This window comes from Podarcis erhardii (genome assembly GCF_964252035.2).
Source record: "Podarcis erhardii genome assembly, chromosome: 4".
NCBI lineage: Eukaryota > Metazoa > Chordata > Lepidosauria > Squamata > Lacertidae > Podarcis > Podarcis erhardii.
This window is the reverse complement of record NC_138508.1, coordinates 23,402,773-23,421,619: the sequence shown is the minus strand read 5'-3', so window position 1 is coordinate 23,421,619 and position 18,847 is coordinate 23,402,773. Positions and strand designations below refer to the sequence as shown.

Below are 18,847 nucleotides of genomic sequence, written 5' to 3'. Positions count from 1 at the left end.
AGACGGATGCCAACAATTGCGGGAGGATGGAGTTGTAAGCAACTCCCAAGCACTTTCCCCCTCACATTCTATTAGGAGACGGAAATTTTGCTCACAGCAAGAAGTAGCCGCGCAAAGCCTGATCGTTTGCACATTAAGACAGTATACATTACAGTTCACTTCATCCCTTTCCCTGCGCATCAGAATTAGCTCACTCCAAGCGAGAGGCACAGTAGGATAATTTCAAATTCATTAATTTGGCAAATAAATTCAAAGTTGCCTTCTCCAACGGGCACGCCAGTAAGCAAACTCGTGCTGTGATCCAGGGAACACTGCCCCCCCTCCCATCCCAACTAACGCTTATAAAGATGCCGAGACCATTTAGTTGCAATTAGCCTGTTTCTAATTGCTTTATGCTGCTAGCGCATTTAAGAAACATGAAAACAGTCCCTGTGAAAATCCCAAGCTGCTTTCTACAATAGCGTCGAGTGTATTGTTTTCAGCTATGGAGCAGAAATGTGCAAGGTGAATAGCCATGGCTACATTTGTTTCATTATTACATTTATACCCTACTTTTCCTCCATGGTACTCGTCATTCTCCCTCCTCCTCTTAACATCACAATAGCCCTGTGAGGTAGAATTAGGCTGACAAATCATGACTGGCTTAAGGTCACTCAGCGAACTTCATAGTTGTGGAGATTTAAACCTCTGTAGTCCTTGTCCAAGGTTCTAGCTTCAACACCATATTAGCAAAAAAACAAAAACAAAACCCCGTATAAATGTAACTGGCATGTTTTCCTTTTTGTGGTGTATTCTGTATGAAGAATTTAAGGGTTGAAACTTCGCAGCTTTCCTAATTGTATGCTTTATTTGTTTTCTGATGTGGGAATGTTTTGCTGTGGATGAGGGAAGAGAGAGAAAACCTTCTGCTTTTATATTTTCTTACCACCTCAGGTCTCCCAGATATCTGTAACAAGCTTCTTGTGAAATGGTTGAAGATGGGCACATTAAGGAGAAACCTGATCAACTGACTATAAATCAGTATGAACCTGGACAGGGTATGTACACGTGTTGCACAAACATCTTTAACCTGACACAAAAGCCCCTTAATCAAAATGCCTTGGTAAATGCAGAAGTATTATTGGGACGTATGGGAGGTGTCAGTTCCTTGGGTATATGGGGCAAGCCTCCAAGGTCTCCAGTTGATACCCAGTTGAAACTGAAGACAGCAGTCTTACATCTTGTCAGGAACATTGAAAGCTGTCTTAATATTATCAAGTCTGTTGGTTCATTTGGCTGGGCATCGTTGACATTGATTGATATCAGCTTTTCAGAGTTTTAGGTAGGAGTTTTTTCCCCCAGCCCTTCTTAAAGATGGGGAAGAAATTGATCTTTGTGTGTGTTTTGTTTAGGCAAACCTATCTAGACATGTTACTGTTGGTGCAAATAAAAACATATACAGTGGTACCTCGGGTTACAGATGCTTTAACTGGTGTGCTTACAAACTCTGCCAAGGTCAGGTTTATGTGCTTTCCTGTACATCAGCCAGAAAGTTGCTCAGGTAGTAAAATTTAGCTGAGTTACAAAGTGGTAAAAGTTCCTGGTTTATTGGTATAGAACTCGAGAATGGCTGGTGAAAGCCATACGGTTGAGCTGGAGCAACCAGTTTAAAGCTCTTCACACACTGAATTTCTCAGGTAGACTGGGTACAACAATGGACTTGATTGCCTATTTCCTCCCAAGGTGAGAGGAAGTGACATAGCTAAGCCTAGCAGGACAGCTTACTCTCTGGCGTTAACCCCTTCATGCATTAATTGAACTTGAGCATGTTGGTTATATAAAGCTGGTTATCTTAGTTACATGTGAGTGATCTCTTTTTTAGCTACTGTAGATTGTAATAATCTTTCAAATCCCCCCTTTTTTATCAATAGTTTTAATGTATTATTATATATTTTTGTAAACTGCTTAGAGGTTCTCTTATAATCAAGCGGTATATTAATTTTGAGAGATATATGTAAGGGATTGAACCTGGGACCTTTTGTATGCAAAATGTGTACTTAACTGTGAAGCAGCTGGGAATAGCATGAATGTGGTTCCAACCAAATCCAATACAGTGGTACCTCGGGTTAAGTACTTAATTCGTTCGGAGGTCTGTTCTTAACCTGAAACTGTTCTTAACCTGAAGCACCACTTTAGCTAATGGGGCCTCCCACTGCCGCCGCGCCGCCAGAACACAATTTCTGTTCTCATCCTGAAGCAAAGGTAATATTTCTGGGTTAGCGGAGTCTGTAACCTGAAGCGTATGTAACCCGAGGTACCACTGTACTACATTTTGCATCCCTTAGATGGGGAAATAGTAAGAGGAGTGACAGTGGTGCTGTGTTGGTGCCAAATCTGCATTTGCCATAAATTCTAGTCCTAGCCTAAGGCACCCATAGCACTTGTAACAAGATTTCTTTTTTCTTTGGCTTTTGTTGTTGTTAAATTTGATTTATTACCTGTCATAAACTGGGCTGGACGGCTAGGAGTTATAGTCCAAAACTTCTGAAGGACGCTAGGTGGATTGAGACTGCTGTAGAGAATGAGGGAAGCTTCTTGGCCTACCAATGTACCAGAGTAAGACTGATGGTGAGGAAAAGTTGAAAAATAGATTCTCACATGTACTGAACCACGGCTTTGTTTCATGTTGCAGGAATCCCTCCTCACATAGATACACATTCTGCTTTTGAGGATGAAATCATAGCTCTAAGTTTAGGAGCTGAGGTAATTTATATATTTTTTTCTGGGTTTTTTGAGTAGAGTTGGGTTCCTCCCAGCCATTAGGGAGAATGAGGGGACTGCCTCAGGCAGCAGATGCTGAGGGATGGGGAGATGAGAGAAGTGTGTGTTTACTGTAGTTTTGCCCCACATCTGAACTGAGCTCAGTATGCAGTCTCCTTTGACAATACTGCCAACCTTCCTTGTAGTGCACTCATGCCTTAACTTGCTTGGGGTGAGGAACTAAGCTCTGTGCCCTATCCAAGTTTTCAGTGTTGATTTCAGAACAACACAAGTATTTCTATGTTCTGAGCGCTTGTAATTTCATGTTATGGGGGGGGGGAACCCTCCTGGTCTTAAAAATAAGTTGCCTAGAAGACTGAGACAGACTTGGCCACCTCTTTTCTTCACCCTGAAGCTATTTAGCTACACCTGTTGAATTTTTAAAAAATATGAGGTGAGGATTTCTTAGAAGCAGCTGTGCCGCCGGTGGAATTCTTGCAGGGAGCTTTGCCTGAAAATCCTTTGTGAATAAAAAATAATAATATTTAATCCCTCTATTTCATAGGTTATTTTTGAGATGTACTGGCCTTGAAGTACTTTTGTCTTTCTTGGTCCATCCTGATCCAGGAACTAATGGATGCTTCTTATCTTCCATTGTCGGCTATGAAAGCTGACATTGCTGTACAGAAGCCTTTTCTTAAGAAGAGACAACAAAAGCAGAGGCGGGGGGTTGAGCAGGAAGGACATCTGTGCATTTCCGAGATTGTGTTGTTCGTATGCTGCAGCTAAGCTCTTTAAAGCAGAGTGCTCTAAATGAAGTGGGTCTGTCGGCTGATTGCGTTTTGCTGAAACCTTTAACAGGGGGTTCAAAACATGGGAAGCAGCGACTCTTCGTTCATCTAGCCCATTATCTACACTGATCCTGTCTGCACTCTACAATACATTTAAAACAGTATCATCCCGTTTTAAACAGTCACGGATTCTATCAAGAGAATCCTGGGATGTGTAGTTTGTTAAGGGTGCTGAGAATTGTTGGGAGGCTCCTAATAATAATAATAATAATAATAATAATAATAATAATTTATTTGTACCCTGCACATCTGGCTGGGTTTCCCCAGCCACTCTGGGCGGCTTCCAACAAAGATTAAAAATACATTAAAATGTCACACATTAAAAACTTCCCTAAACAGGGCTGCCTTCAGGTGTCTTCTAAATGTCAGATAGTTGTTTATCTCTTTGACATCTGATGGGAGGGCGTTCCACAGGGCGGGCCCTCTGCCTGGTTCCCTGTAGCTTTGCTTCTCGCAGTGAGGGAACCTAGAGCCCTCACTGAGCTAGAATTTCCAGAATTCTCTGGGAAGAGGGATTGATTGTTAAAACTCACTCAGCATTGTAGCTCGTAACAACTTTCAAGATGCTCAATAAACTGAAGTTCCCAGGGTTCTTTGGGGGGGGGTAACCATGACTCCTTAAAGGGTTATGATACAGCTTTAGAGGTATATTGCAGATGAGGCCTAGGTTCTCAGGCAGAGACCTTTGCCATCACCTGACCCTTTCTTAACTGAAGATTAAGCCTGATGCACATGCATAGTTTGAGACTGCTTGGAAAGCATCCGGGAGAGGATGAGCATTAGAGAGGGTGTAAGGCAGAGGCCTTCAGTCCTGGCAACTGCTCTATAGGGGCAAGGCCTGCTGGGAAGTGTTGCTGAGTTGCATGCTGTTTCCTTGAATACAGAGTCAGCTTCACTGACAACAGAGCCCTGTGTCTTTCATGTTGACCCATGTCTGACTCCAAGCCCTGACAGGAGTGTTTCCTGCTTGAAACCCCAGATAGTGCCTTCTAGTCAGTGTAGACAATGCCAGTGGTCAGACTTTCTATGTTCCTATAACCGCTTGCAGACTTATTTAACAGCAGTTTTGATCACTTAAGAAAGGCAAAAGTTGGGAATTGGGCTTCGTAAACAGAGCTTGATGGGGGCAGTCTGCTTCTTCTGCCCAGTTCACATAGCAAGAATTTGGGGAAGTGGCAGAGACACATGCCAGCTGCTAAACTGAGGACGGCAGGACGGGTCTTTGTTTCACTGCTGAGATGCCCTTGTAAGTTCCACCCAAACGCAGCCATGTGTCCGGCAGTAAAGTATAAACAGAATTCATGGGTGGTTTTGTTTTTTTTAAAGAGAACGCCAGCATCCACATTCTTTGCCTGAAAAAGTAACTGTGAGAGATGAATCTCATCAACAAAATTCCCTAAAGCTCCTGCTCCGTCCAGGTCTTTGATGCCATTTTGTAACAGAATATTAATTCCCTGCTTTGGTGAAGGCTGCTGCAACAGCCCAGTCATTGCCTGATGGATCAGTTCCTGCTGTGGCAGCCTTTGCCTTTGGCAACATCCTTGTTCCTGGCGATTCTGTAATATGTTTTGTACATTGGTGCATTCGTTGTAAAACATCCGGCATAGAATGCTGTGTGGTTGTAAAGGTCTTTGTAGATTAGAAAGCTGTGTAACTGGTGATTAGTAGCAGCCGGAGTAGCAAATTAAGTAGTGAGCGGGTATGCGTGTTTACATCTTGGTCTCCTAGGTGCCAGAGGTGGAGTGGGTGCTGGCTTGGCATCAGATTTGCTCCAGCCGCCTTCCCTGAAGAAGGAGGTCCCTGTGCGATGGGGCAGGGGCCAGAGGAGAATCTGAGGCGGAGGGGCATTATTGGAAGGGAGGTAATGGGAGACAGTCCTGAGAGTTTGCCTGAGCCTTCTTTGGAGGGTAAAATCCCACCCCCCTAAACTGCTGTGGTCCTCCCTGGGATTAGACATTTCTAAAGGTTTGTAATCTGTAACGTCTACCAAGCTGGTTCCTCCAGGTCTAACTCCCTGAGCTACTCCTCCTCCTCCGAGTCTGACCACTCACATGACATTTCAGTGGGAACTCATGACAGTCACCTTCATTTGGGGTTCCCTTACTTGTTTCCATAATAGGATTCATCGTATTCATGAAATTTGTCCTGTGTATATCAAAATTACATCAAGGTTGCTGATACCACTCTCTTGTACATGGGTGGTTCCAGGGAGTGGGTGGCGCTGTGGTCTAAACTACTGAACCTTTTGGTCTTGCTGATCAGAAGGTCGGCAGTTCGAATCTGTGCGATGGGGTGAGCTCCCGTTGCTCGGTCCCAGCTCCTGCCAACCTAGCAGTTTGAAAGCATACCAGTGCAAGTAGATCAATAGCTACTGCCGCGGCGGAAAGGTAAACAGCGTTTCCATGCGCTCTGGTTTCTGTCATGGTGTCCCATTGCGCCAGAAGTGGTTTCGTCATGACCCGGAAACCCTTGGCCTGAAAGCAAGATGAGTGTTGCACCCCATAGTCACTTTTGACTGGACTTAACCATCCAGGGGTCCTTTACCTTTTTTATTTTTATTTTTACATGGGTGGTTCTGTTTTGGCTGCATAAACAACAACCCTAAATAGTTGAAGAAGAGGAAATGAGATAATAGTAATTATTATTAATCGGAACGTCACCGAACAATTGGATACATCCTTTGATTCATATTGTGATGTGCACATCCCTACCTGAAATTTTGTGTGACTAAGTCAACTGTAAGCAGATACTCTGTAGGAAACCATCTTAGCCCATCCTTTAAAATGTGTTTGCTCTGCTTGCAAAAAAAATAATCCCAGGCCTTCTTCATTTTGCAAGTAATTTATTACCCTTTTAAAAATCCTTCTGTTGCATCTTGCATTGAATTTGCATTCATAATTAAGAAAATCACGTAATAAAAACTGGGGAATGGATCATACTTCCCGAAAGGTAAAAAAAACACACCATGTACATAATGTCTAAAATTTCACTTGATTTTTCTGCAGTTCAGGTTTTTAACCAGACCTCCAACCATGAAGGCAAATGAGCACACTGAAGGTTTATTGCGGTTTATCGCATTACTGTGAAGTGGAGAAGTGCAATTATTCTCCTGTCGCAGACAGAAAACACTGTGGCTAAACACTTTTCGAGAACTCTGTAGAAAGGTAGGGTATTATAGCTAGGGTTGTGTAGGTGGTGATTATGAGACAACCAGAAAACATAATAAAAAGGGAGAATGCAGCATTAAGAAAAATCCACTTTAAACCAGTGGTTTTAAAGCTTCCTTTCTCAAGGAAGGCCTTTGCACATTGATTTATCTGCTGAGGAATCTGTCTACCTGTGGGTGTTTGTGTAGGAACCTCCCTCTGGCTTGTTCTAGGGGTGTAGAGTTCAGGGGGTTACTTACACATCACACACACACACACACACACACACACAAAATGCACCGGCAAAAATAGGTCAAAAGATATGGCAAAGATTAGCATATAATTTGCATATGCAACTTTATGTGTATAGAATAGAAACTTTAAATGGAAATTCAGTACATCTCATCATAGTGGGAAAGACTGTGACCAGGTAACCTGTGGTCCTGATGCTTGATGGGAAATTCCAAGACCTCTGTTTTCCTTTATGTTTCTTTATCCCTGTACTGGACTTGGACCAGGCAACCCTTCAGATAAGAGAACTGTCCTCTGTAAAGTAGGATACATGACCACTCTGGGCACAGTTCGTTTAAATGGGGTGCTGGCCAGGCCTGTTCAGGTTGATCACAGAGCAGTGATCAACCAGACTATGCTGGCTCTAGGATTTTGGGAACCCTCAGCCAAGATACACTCGGTCTATCCCCTTACCTGAGACAGGAGTGGCATGCAACCTGAGATTTCTCTCAGGTTGCCTTCGATGTTCTTGGTGCTCCAGGAAAAGGAACAATGGTGGAACTACAGTGGTACCTCGGGGTACATATGCTTCAGGTTACAGACTCCGCTAACCCAGAAATAGTGCTTCAGGTTAAGAACTTTGCTTCAGGATGAGAACAGAAATCGTGCTCCGGCGGCGTGGCGGCAGCGGGAGGCCCCATTGGCTAAAGTGGTACCTCAGGTTAAGAACAGTTTCAGGTTAAGTATGGACCTCCGGAACGAATTAAGTACTTAACCTGTATTGATCAGGGGGGCATTTTTCAGTCTTGGGTAATGACTAAAATAGTGGGATTTCTGGTCACAGAATACAGGTATCTTTAAGTTCCAAATTCAGATTCCTACCTAGAAATACTCAAATGATTGTAGCTATTCCTATGTGGAGCTAACACAATAAGTTGCTCGTGATAAATAAAATTGTGATCCTCATTTTCTTTCTGCACATCAGAGACTTGGGATTCCCCCGTTCCCAGGACGCTATAGTAATTTCTTTGCGTAGGATAGCTCAGTTGGTAGAGCATGAGACTCTTAATTTCAGGGTTGTGAGTTTGAGCCCCACATTGGGCATTGCCAGGGGTTAGGCTAGATGGCCCTTGTAGTCCCTTCCAACTCTACATTTCTATGATTCTACTGTCAAATTGTTCTGTCTTAAAGGTAGGTCCAGTCATGGCCAACTCTGGGGTTGTGGCGCTCATCTTGCTGGCCGAGGGAGCCGGCGTACAGCTTCCGGGTCATGTGGCCAGCATTACTAAGCCACTTCTGGCGAACCAGAGCAGTGCACGGAAATGCCATTTACCTTCCCGACGGAGTGGTACCTATTTATCTCCTTGCACTTTGATGTGCTTTCGAACTGCTAGGTTGGCAGGAGCAGGGACCGAGCAACGGGAGCTCACCCCGTCGTGGGGATTCGAACTGCTGACCTTCTGATCGGCAAGCCCTAGGCTCTGTGGTTTAACCCACAGTGCCACCTGCGTCCCTTGTTCTGTCTTACTGTCAGTTAAATAAGCAGCAGCCTCCTGATTTATGTGTTCCTGATAAAACAAATGCTTGTGTTGCAGCTCACTACCAATATGCTGCTTCCCCGAAGGAAATAACCTATTCGCTTGGAAAATGCAAAGAGGCAGACCTGCAAAATGGCCTTTTCTTAAGCTGCCTGGTTAGGTGTGACTGTTGTATTCATGGCTTCCGGATGGTGTCTCTAGAGATGCACAAACTGCCTCCTGCATGCCTGCCTTGCTGCGGAAGCATTGCTTCAACTCAGGCTCAGCTTCTGTCAAGCTCTAAACAGTTTTCATTGGCGTGAGCCTACGGAAAGAGTCGGGGTCCCATTTTGCAAACTGCCAAAGTAGATGTGACAGATGAAGCTGCATTTTGTAGAGCTAAGCATCCTTAGGGACGAGGCTCTAATTTTTTGTTTGTAAAAAGGTGTTTTCGAGAGGAATTGAACCCTTACCCCTCCTTGCCTTTCATTCTCTGCTCTGCACCATCACAGGTACTCCCGCCCCCAAACCCTTCTTTCAACCAAGCAAAATCCCCTCCCCAGACAGGGTCCCCATAGATAAGAATCTGCCTTGCATGCACAGCCACTAGACCACTTAGGAGCATGGGAAGCTGTCTCACAGCAGGCCAAACCGTTTGTCTGTCTAGCCTAGTTTTGTCTGTTCTTGCAAGAAGTGCCTCTCCAGGGTCCATGGCAGAGAAAGGTCTTTTTCATCCTCTGTTCCCTGCTTGAGACAAAAGCTTCCAACTTTGTGATTTTGTACAAAAGCTTCCAGCTTTGTGATTTTGTAATTCTGTACCAGTCTATCCCAGGGGGCTTCTCAAGGCTCCTTTCAGGGCTTTTCAGCAACTACGGTAGTTTCCACTGATGCAAAAGGCTCGGCGAGTGGCGAATGTGGCCTCACAATGAGAGCACACTTCAGCCCAGCATGTGGGTCCCTGTATACTCTCTCCCCTTTTTAAAAATAAAAATTAGACAGGCTATTCTGTTAAGACACTTGCCCTAGTTTATTTCTTTTGTCTCTGGCTTCTTTATATTCCCACATTTCTCTCAAAGACTCACCCTGCAAATCTTACATCCTGCTGTTGGTACTTCCATATAAATGTATATATATATATACCGTATATATTTATATATGTATGTATATGTATGTATGTATGTATTGCAAGGCTTCTGGAAAGGTATGGTTTCAGCTTTCATTCTGATTCTTCAAAAGGAACCCCACGCTGTAAAATTCCTCAGCTCATCAGCCTCACACACAAAAACATGGTGAAGCCTGTTTCTAAGTGAGCGTCTCTCTTAAAGCCAAAGTTAAAACTACAGGCAGCCAATGAGAAGGGTGGCACAGACTAGTATCTGTGTAATGAAAGAGTTGGGTATCTTCACCCAAAGAGACAAAAATATAATGTGTCTATTTATATATTTCATAAAATGTTGATTGTAAAACCCCCCCTCAAAGAACCATCGTTTTTAAAGCAGTTACTTTTGAAAGGTTCTGCTTTGATGGATACCTGCATGTTCAATGAGACACAGATACTTGTTCTTTGTAGGAAGCATACAAAGAACCAACTCATAGGGGCTGAGGTCTCTTTGTCCTCCCATAAAATATTTGAGGGGGCCACCCCTGCCCCCCGTTAATGGACATTGTCTTTCAAATGGTGTGAGGGTGCTGCATCATGTGACCAATTATGCGGGGGGGGGGCTTATCTGTGTCCCCCCCCCCAATTTTTTTATTCAAGTTGGCACTCTGGTAGAAGGATTCTCATTGTGTGTTTTGTACTATTATAAAAAAAAATCCTGAAAATTGCAGAGTGAGTTAAGCTCTTTTTTTTTTAATGCAAAGTTGCAGAATTACATTTCTGTTGACTTTGCCGCATCATTTTTCACTTTTTGCCGCAGGGCAATCAGAGCTACAGCAAAATCCAGAAAATGCTACTTCTGCTTAAATTGTGTCTCCATGGGGGAATCACTGTCCATCTTTCAAATGTCTTCAATTGTCCATTTACTGCAAGGCGAGAATGATTGGGAGCAGTATGCTTCTGAATTCCAGCTGCTGGAAACCTCAGGAGGAGAGAGTGTTGCTGCAAATTTAAGGTCTTGCTTGCGTGATCCTCCCCGTAGGCATCTAGTTGGTTACTGTGATAACAGGATGCTAGGATGGGCTGATCCAGCAGGGCCCTTATGTTCTTACTGTCTGTTATCAAGGCTCAGCCCTTCTGTACTTTTTCGCTAATCAATACAAGTACTTGTAAGATTGTAGTGAAATCCTATACACTTCGGCCAGAAATAAACGCCATTGAAGTCAGTGAATCAGATGGATGTCTCCTTCCCAAGGTACATAACCAGAGCAACTATTTCCAGATTAATTGGTCAGCGTTATCTCGACTTCCTGTCTTGTTTTTGTCGTGTATCTCCTTTTTTTAATCTCATCATTACTACAGGACAGTGGATCATGCTGTGGAATTGCTTTAACACAGCAGTGGCTAATCTCTTGCCCTCCTGATGTTGTGGGACTCCAATTCCCAACATCCCAAACTGCCCTGGCCAATAATCAGGGATATTGGGAATTGTGGTCCACCAACACCTGATGTCATGGACTGGCCAGAGGAATTGTGGGAGGCATCAAACTGGGGAACCCCCAGGGGAAGGAGGCTAAGACCGGTGATGGAATCACAATGAATGGTCTGATGAAGATGAGGGAGCAGACTGGGAGGAAGGAGGTGTTGGAAGCTGAAGAGGTGACAGGGTTTAGTGAGCAGGGAGAGTCTATGGCAGAGAGAAGCCCAGAAACAGAGGCAGAAGAGGAGAGGGAACAGGAGACAGAAATTAGTCAGGCTGCTGAAGAATCCAGAGAGTCTCCCCCTCCTGCAACCAGCCCTTCTCCCCTGGTATCCCAGAACATGCAGAGAAATTATGAGGGTGGAGCAGCGCAAAGACAAAGAGGCGAGAGACAAGATGAAGGAGCCTCAGATTGCCTGGGAAGGAACTGGGAGAGGAGTCTCAGGCAGCAGTGGGAAGGCAAGGTCCCTCAGTACTTGCAACTGCCTCATTGGGGCAAGACCTACGGAGAAGAGTTGTTGTGATCACTAGGCCTGCGCTGTTTTGTTTCTTTGAATAAAGAGCTAAGGCCACTGACAGCAGGTGTTTTTTGTTGATGTTGTTTAGTCGTTTAGTCGTGTCTGACTCTTCGTAACCCCATGGACCAGAACACGCCAGGCACTTCTGTCTTCCACTGCCTCCCGCAGTTTGGTCAAACTCATGCTGGTAGCTTCGAGAACACTATCCAACCATCTCGTCCTCTGTCGTCCCCTTCTTGTGTCCTCCATCTTTCCCAACATCAGGGGCTTTTCCAGGGAGTCTTCTCTTCTCATGAGGTGGCCAAAGTATTGGAGCCTCAGGTTCAGGATCTGTCCTTTCAGTGAGCACTCAGGGCTGATTTCCATTGTTTTACTGATGACCTATGCCTGACACCTGGAGGGCCAAAGGTTAGCCACTGCAGTTCTGACAGAGAGCTTTTTGTAATATTAGGTGGTGAGATAACAATCTTCTTATTAAATACCACCCACTATGTGTAATGTACATATGCTGCAAGGATCTTGGAGCAAGCTCCATCCTCCAGAGAAGGCCAGGAGTGAGGAGGAAGGGGGAATCCCACAGATATTGAGGAGAGTGCTCTTGTGCTCAGGTCCTGCTTTCAAGTATCCCACAGGAACCTGGTTGGCCATTGTGAGACTAGGATGCTGGACGGAATGGGCCATTGGCCTTATCCAGCAGGCTCTTCTTATGTTCTTATTTATGTTGAGATATTTTCCCTCACACACATTAATACTCTGCCTCCCCTTCCCCCTGTTTTCCCATTGCCTCTGTTGGTGCAGGTTTACAAGAAGACTCCAGGCTCTTTTTGACCAAGGCCTCTACTGAGGTAGGAGAATGCAGGTCTCAGTTGCTAGGCAACCACTGTTGTTTCTAGAGAATAGGAGGGTGGCAGAAGTTGCCTAGCAACCGCCATGCAGTTTTTCTCCCTTTCATCCTAGGCTTGTGTCTGACCGTACTATCTTGGTGCTCCATTTTGTGCCTCCAGGACTGGAACTGAGGGGCAGTTTCCTAGGTTACCTGGCCTCTAAATTGAACAGTTGGGCTGTTGGCATGCTTCTGCCCATCCCCCCCCCCATTTGCCTCTCCTTTATTATATTTGACATTTTAAACCTGTGTTATCCTCATCCCCATTCTTACTGTTCCCTTTTTGCTACATTCTTAATATGAATTCTAAAGGGTTTCAGTACAGTGGTGCCCCGCAAGACAAACGCCTCGCAAGACGAAAAACCCGCTAGACGAAAGGGTTTTCCGTTTTTGGAGGCGCTTCGCTAAACGAATTTCTCTATGGGGTTGCTTCGCAAGAAATCTTGCGAGTTCCCGCGTTTCCCCCCCGCTTTTTTCCGCCCTTTCCCTAAGTGCTAAGCCGCTTATCAGCTGTTCCGCTGATAAGCCGCTTCTCAGCTGATCGCTAAAAGCCGCTAGACCGCTAATAGCGCTAATCCGCTAAGCTGTCAATGGGCTTGCTTCGCAAGACGAAAAAACCGCTAGACGAAGAGAATTGCGGAACGGATTAATTTCGTCTTGCGAGGCACCACTGTATCTGTTATCCTCAATTACGCAGGTCAGCGTTTATATCTCTTTCTCCCTCCCTTAAACCCTCAAGGAGCTGCAAGCGGACTAGGACTTAACCCCCCCAACCCACTCAATAATAGTTTTAATTTCTGCAAGAGCTCTACCAGTGGTGGCTACTTAAAACAACAAAAAACAAACTTTCAGAGCTATTTTTGGAAGATCAGAGCATGAAATGAACCTGGCTGCAACTGATGCCTGTCAGAAATTAGCAGCAGCTGAGCTGAACTGAACTGTGGGGCATTAGAAAGTAGCTGTTGCATTTCAGCAGTACCTCTGCTCAGGGATTGAATAAAGAGAGCTAATTTCATCAAGCCTGTGACGTCATTCCCCCTTTGTTACAAGAGTCTATTTTAAGGCTGTGGCAAATTTTGTCGGAAAAGTTTTCTGCATGCAGATGGAGGCTGTGGAATGATAAAACCAGAAGGAGGCACAATTGGTCTTTCAAGCAGCGAAGCAAACTTAAATTGGCAATCACTAGTTTGGCGGTATCGTCCCTCCGGGATGTAAAATGGACTTGGATAATATCTTCAACACAAAAGCCGTAGCCCCGGGGATTTATACTTCCATTACTATGCCAGGATAAAATGTCCTATATACAGCAGTGTCCTTTTGAGCCCTGAGGGGAGATTTTAGAACAAAACGTCAAATATTTGTATAACTAGCAAAACCACATTTATGAATCTGTATACCAGCGCTATAGTTTGTCAGATGGAAATTTCAGCCAAAATATATTCTTGTTGCTTTTGCTTTTGATGCGGTGTAATATCTGTTTATATCTGCCCGAGAAAGGAAAGGAATGTTGAGCCCACAGGGTGACATGGGCACTATCTTACTATCTAGGGCATCTCCCCTGTGGGATGTGCAAGTTATTCTTTGGCACGGGCAGTGTTGAGTGCGAATGCTGTTTTGCCAAGCACTAACTACAAGTGTATACATGTGTACCCACAGAGAGGTGGGGGAGCAAGTTGCACAATTCAAAGCACTGATTTGAATCTTTAAAAGCCCTTAACGAGCTTGGGTTGGACATACCTCCAGAGACCTTTTAGTAACACTGTGGCTGCTAAAAAGCAACTGGGGACATCATTTGGATCGTACCACCTGTTGCAACAAACGTGAAGAGCAGCAATAACACAACTGTGAACTTCCTTTCCTTAAGGTAAAGGTAAAGGGACCCCTGACCGTTAGGTCCAGTCGTGGCTGACTCTGGGGTTGCGGCGCTCATCTCGCTTTATTGGCCGAGGTAGCCGGCGTACAACTTCTGGTACATGTGGCCAGCATGACAGAACCGCTTCTGGCGAACCAGAGCAGCGCATGGAAATGCCGTTTACCTTCCCGCCAGAGCAGTACCTATTTATCTACTTGCACTTTGATGTGCTTTTGAACTGCTAGGTTGGCAGGAGCTGGGACCGAGCAAAGGGAGCTCACCCCGTCGCGGGGATTTGAACCGCCGACCTTCTGATCAGCAAGCCCTAGGCTCTGTGGTTTAACCCACAGCGCCACCTGCTTCCCACCCACATTCCTTTCCTTAGAGGTCTGTTAACAATCAAAGAATGAATTCTTTCTGTAGGATGTTCTTCTTTGTAGTGGCAGTTCCAGGATTTTCGAGCGGGGCTTGTTAGGAAGTCATTTTGCAAAGAAACAGAAAAAGGTGTTTGTAGCTTTAAAGAAGTTTTCTTTAATAGTTAGGAGTGGCAATCTAGGCTGATTGGTTACAGCTGGGGGTGAAAATAAAAGAGGAAGTTGCAGGTTGTACTTGCCTGCAGGAGGAAAGAGTACTATCACACTGTGGTGGAAAGATGTATGTAAATAGTTTTTTATATAGTCGCTTGTGAACCAGCCAAGAAATAAAGTAACTCTTGACTGAGTATTTTGCACTAGTCTTATAGTCTCTTGTCATCTGCCACCAGGAAGAAACTCTGCTATAAGCTGTTTAAAGCAGTTTTATGGAGGAGCCGCCACACCAGCAGCAAGTGCAGTAGAAGTGTGTTGGCGGCAACCTCCAATGGGGCTTGGGCAATGTGCAGTCTGTCAGGAGTTCAGCCTACACTTGAGTAGGACCCTGGCAGAGACACATGCCCAACTGGCATGTTCTCTTCCTCCTGGTCAATCGTTTGGGAGCTTCAAAAGCTTTCTTCAGCCCGAACATCACAGCGACCGATGCCAACTGACACTGGCACACTTAGGGATCCACAGAGTTTGTCCATCATGCGTGACACACCTCAGCAACTCAGCATTTTGGCTAATCTACTTTATTTACATATAAACACACACGGAGCACTGCAACATGGCTCCCTTTCTCTCTATCATCAGACAGCAAAGAGGGAATGAACAAAGGACAATAGTCCCACTTCACGGAACACAGTAACACAAACATCCTGTCTCCGTCACTTTCCACTCTGTGGAGTCAAAACATATACCATCATGTGAAAGACAAAAATCCCATGATTGCAATCATGGAGCAAGAAGTCTTTACTGTCTCTGCAATCTGTTCACTCGACCAGTCTGCCAGGCAAATGGAGGGTGTTGCTGTATCTCCTTTCTCTTGTCATTGCTTGCATCTTTAAAGAGGCCTGGTGAGCAGGTCATAAGAGCAAGGGCCAGAGAGAGGCCCTTTCTCATGAATGAGCCTAGCCATATGCTCAGTAGTGCCTACCATTGATGCCAGCTTTGCTTCAAGGGCCAGGATTGAGCAGGTGTGGCATACCTTATTAACCTGAGGAGTTGTGTGTGTTGTTTTGACTGCTTCTACCTGCCCCATGACCTGGAAGCTGTACTCCGGCTCCCTCGGCCAATGAAGCGAGATGAGCGCCGAAACCCCAGAGTCGGCCATGACTGGACCTAATGGCCAGGGGTCCTTTACCTGTCCCCAACCTGCTGAGGAGGGATACGAAAGGTTTCATCTACCTATTTCGAGTAAATTATATATCTTTTATTTTGCATATAAAATAGAGAATGCGGTCTTTGAGAATGCGGTATTTCATGTTTCCACGAATCCCAATTTTTCTTCATTAGGAGTTAAGCACAACTGTAAGAACGTTGCAGTCTCAGAGAGCAGTTTCCCCAAATGGGTTTTTACAAATCCATTTCAAAAGCAAGCCATGCTGCGTTGAAATTAAATCCACATGTTTCCTATACGATAACGTTGACCAAAGTGATGGCTTTCATTAAGTATGTCGAACTTCTTGCTAAAGAGTAGTTTTTGTTTAAACATATACTCTTTTCTTGTTTGTCAGGCCTGGAGAATCCTCCATAATACTTACGAACAGGAATTTCAGGGACCCTTATCAGTCTAGCCCCCCCCCCCAAGCCATGGAAATTCCTGCTTGGAAGCATCTTTTCCCTCATGCTACACCCAAATTCCACCCATAAGGAAAGAAGGAAAGAAAAGAGGGAACATAGCAATTGTGACTTTGTGTGGTTGTTTGGGGGCCCTTCAATAATAGATAAGAAAGTGTTTGCTCTTGCTCAATAATAGAATAAGAAAGTGTTTGCTCTTAGGTGGAACTGGGACTTAACTCCTGAGCTTATGTACTGAGCTGAAAGGGACATAAAAGTAGGGGGGAAATTAAGAAATTGGTCCCCAAATGTATGTTGGGATTAAAGTGAATCCCAGGTCTGAAAAGGTTGAAGTCTGTGATTCTGCATTGACTAGCAATAGCTCTCTGGGCTTTGAACCTGAGCTGCAGCCCCTGTGAGCCTCAGAAGGGACATGTACCTGGGATGGTGCTGCAGGTATGGCGAGGAGTGGTACCCAAAGGAGGAGGGGGATTAGGTGTGCATATGGTAGATTTGGAGGAGTAGACAGATGCTTTCTCCAGAGCTATGTGCCAGGCACAGTGCAAAACCGAAAATTTACAATGGACACCAACAGGGTAAAACCCCGTTGCAAGTAAAACATTGTCTCCAGATGGCTGTGTTTTGTTACAAAGAAATCAGTTAAATAAAATATTTATCTCTCAATCTTTCTCTCTTTTGGGATGCTGACAACGTCACCAATTATCTTTCCTGGGTATGTGAAGGCAGATGAGCTCCTGAAAAATATAGTAAAAATTGGGGACTTATTTCATGCCAGTGTATGCACCTAAAATGATTAGATGGGCATAACAGCTGTATCTGTCTGGGTCTGTACTATGCCTGTACCCCACAGTTACTGAGCTACCAGTAAATTGAGGGTTCAGAAGGGAGGAGAATGGCTGGTGATAGCCATACGGGTTTAGGAGAAGCGCTGGATTGGGAGTTGGGTTTTGTTATTAAGGAGTAAGTAAATACCCATCTACTTCCCTCTACAGAGGTTGAATATGGAAAGCCAAGAGGCTGGCAGGGGGAATGGAATGGGGCAGCTGGAATCCTGAACAGGGCACACTCCATACTGCAACATTTTGTTGCAGGCCTCACTTGTCAACAAAATCGACAGTTGTGGCCAAGTGGAACATAAGTACACCCGCTGCTGGGACAAAGAGAAGCAGAAGGACATAATTGTCATGCTCCGCTCGTAAGCACACTGTTCTGACATTCAGAAGAGAATAGTGGACTAGACAGACCTTGCTCTGGATCCGGCAAGGCAGCCCTTATGTTCTGATGCATCCAGAGGGTCTGACCACGTCAGAGGTGACGGCACTTGCCTGCATCAGTGCTAAATTTATGGGTTCCGGGCATATTTCAATATAGCGAAATCCTCTCAAAGAGGCAAACAATACGGAGACTTAACAGCATTAAATGCTTCTTGTTCGTAGAAGGAAGGCGGCTGAGGAAACAGTGGGAGCCTTTTGTAAGAAGCTGAGCGTGGGCAGTTGGTGAAATTTAATAAACCAGGCTATGCTGGGAGCCTGGCTTGAATCCTTGGCTTTGTAATCGCACGAGGTGCCCAAGGCCTGCATTACTTTTCCTGGGGGGGATTAAGTTCTCGCTACACTAGTCAGCGCGCGAGAGATCAAGAGGCAATGAAAACTGTTAAACTCTTGGCCTCAGGAGCCAAAAGTTCCCAGCAGCAAACTTTCAGCAGCAAATACTTTGTGGCTTAGGGCAGGCAGACTCGAATTCCAAATAAATCGATAGGAAGGAGAAGTAGGGGTGCCTTGTGGCCTGGCGTTATTGGACAAGCGATAAGATGACAAGTTGTGTATTGTAGACATGTGAGGTCAAGTCATTTGTACGTCACCAGATGGGATTTGCCTGCATTCCAAATTGGCTGGCCACCAGCTCCTCATCATTGGTCTAGAACAGGTTTCCTCAACCTTGGCCCTCCAGATGTTTTGAGACTACAATTCCCATCATCCCTGACCACTGGTCCAGCTAGCTAGGGATCATGGGAGTTGTAGGCCAAAAACATCTGGAGGGCCGAGGTTGAGGAAGCCTGATCTAGATCTAGCGACCCTAGATGCAGCTTGGAGACTTCATTGTGCTTTGAAAGGGCTTTGGGAGGCAATATACTTTCAAATTAGCATTATTTATATCAAGTGATAGTTGAGAGCACTTTTTGCCAATGTTGGTTTGTCCAGAGTGGGGGGCGGGCATCTCTTTCATATGTACCCTGGAAGCAAGAGTAGCCGGGCTGTTGCCACCGGGGTACAAATGGTTGTATTGGAAGGATCCGGCCTCACATTCAGAAAGGACTGGGAAGCAATTTTATGAAGCAAAGGATTGTTTCCAATGTTGTAGTCCAGGCATATCCAACA

General features: G+C 45.0%; 1 protein-coding gene across 1 annotated transcript in view; it reads left to right on the top strand.

The window, feature by feature from the left end:
• ALKBH8 (alkB homolog 8, tRNA methyltransferase) overlaps positions 1-18,847 on the top strand; it is a 73,183-nt gene that overhangs the window by 28,441 nt on the left and 25,895 nt on the right. The window contains 3 exon segments of the mRNA XM_081860351.1: positions 934-981; positions 984-1,037; positions 2,672-2,742. Of these exon segments, the coding sequence (XP_081716477.1) occupies positions 934-981; positions 984-1,037; positions 2,672-2,742 (173 nt within the window).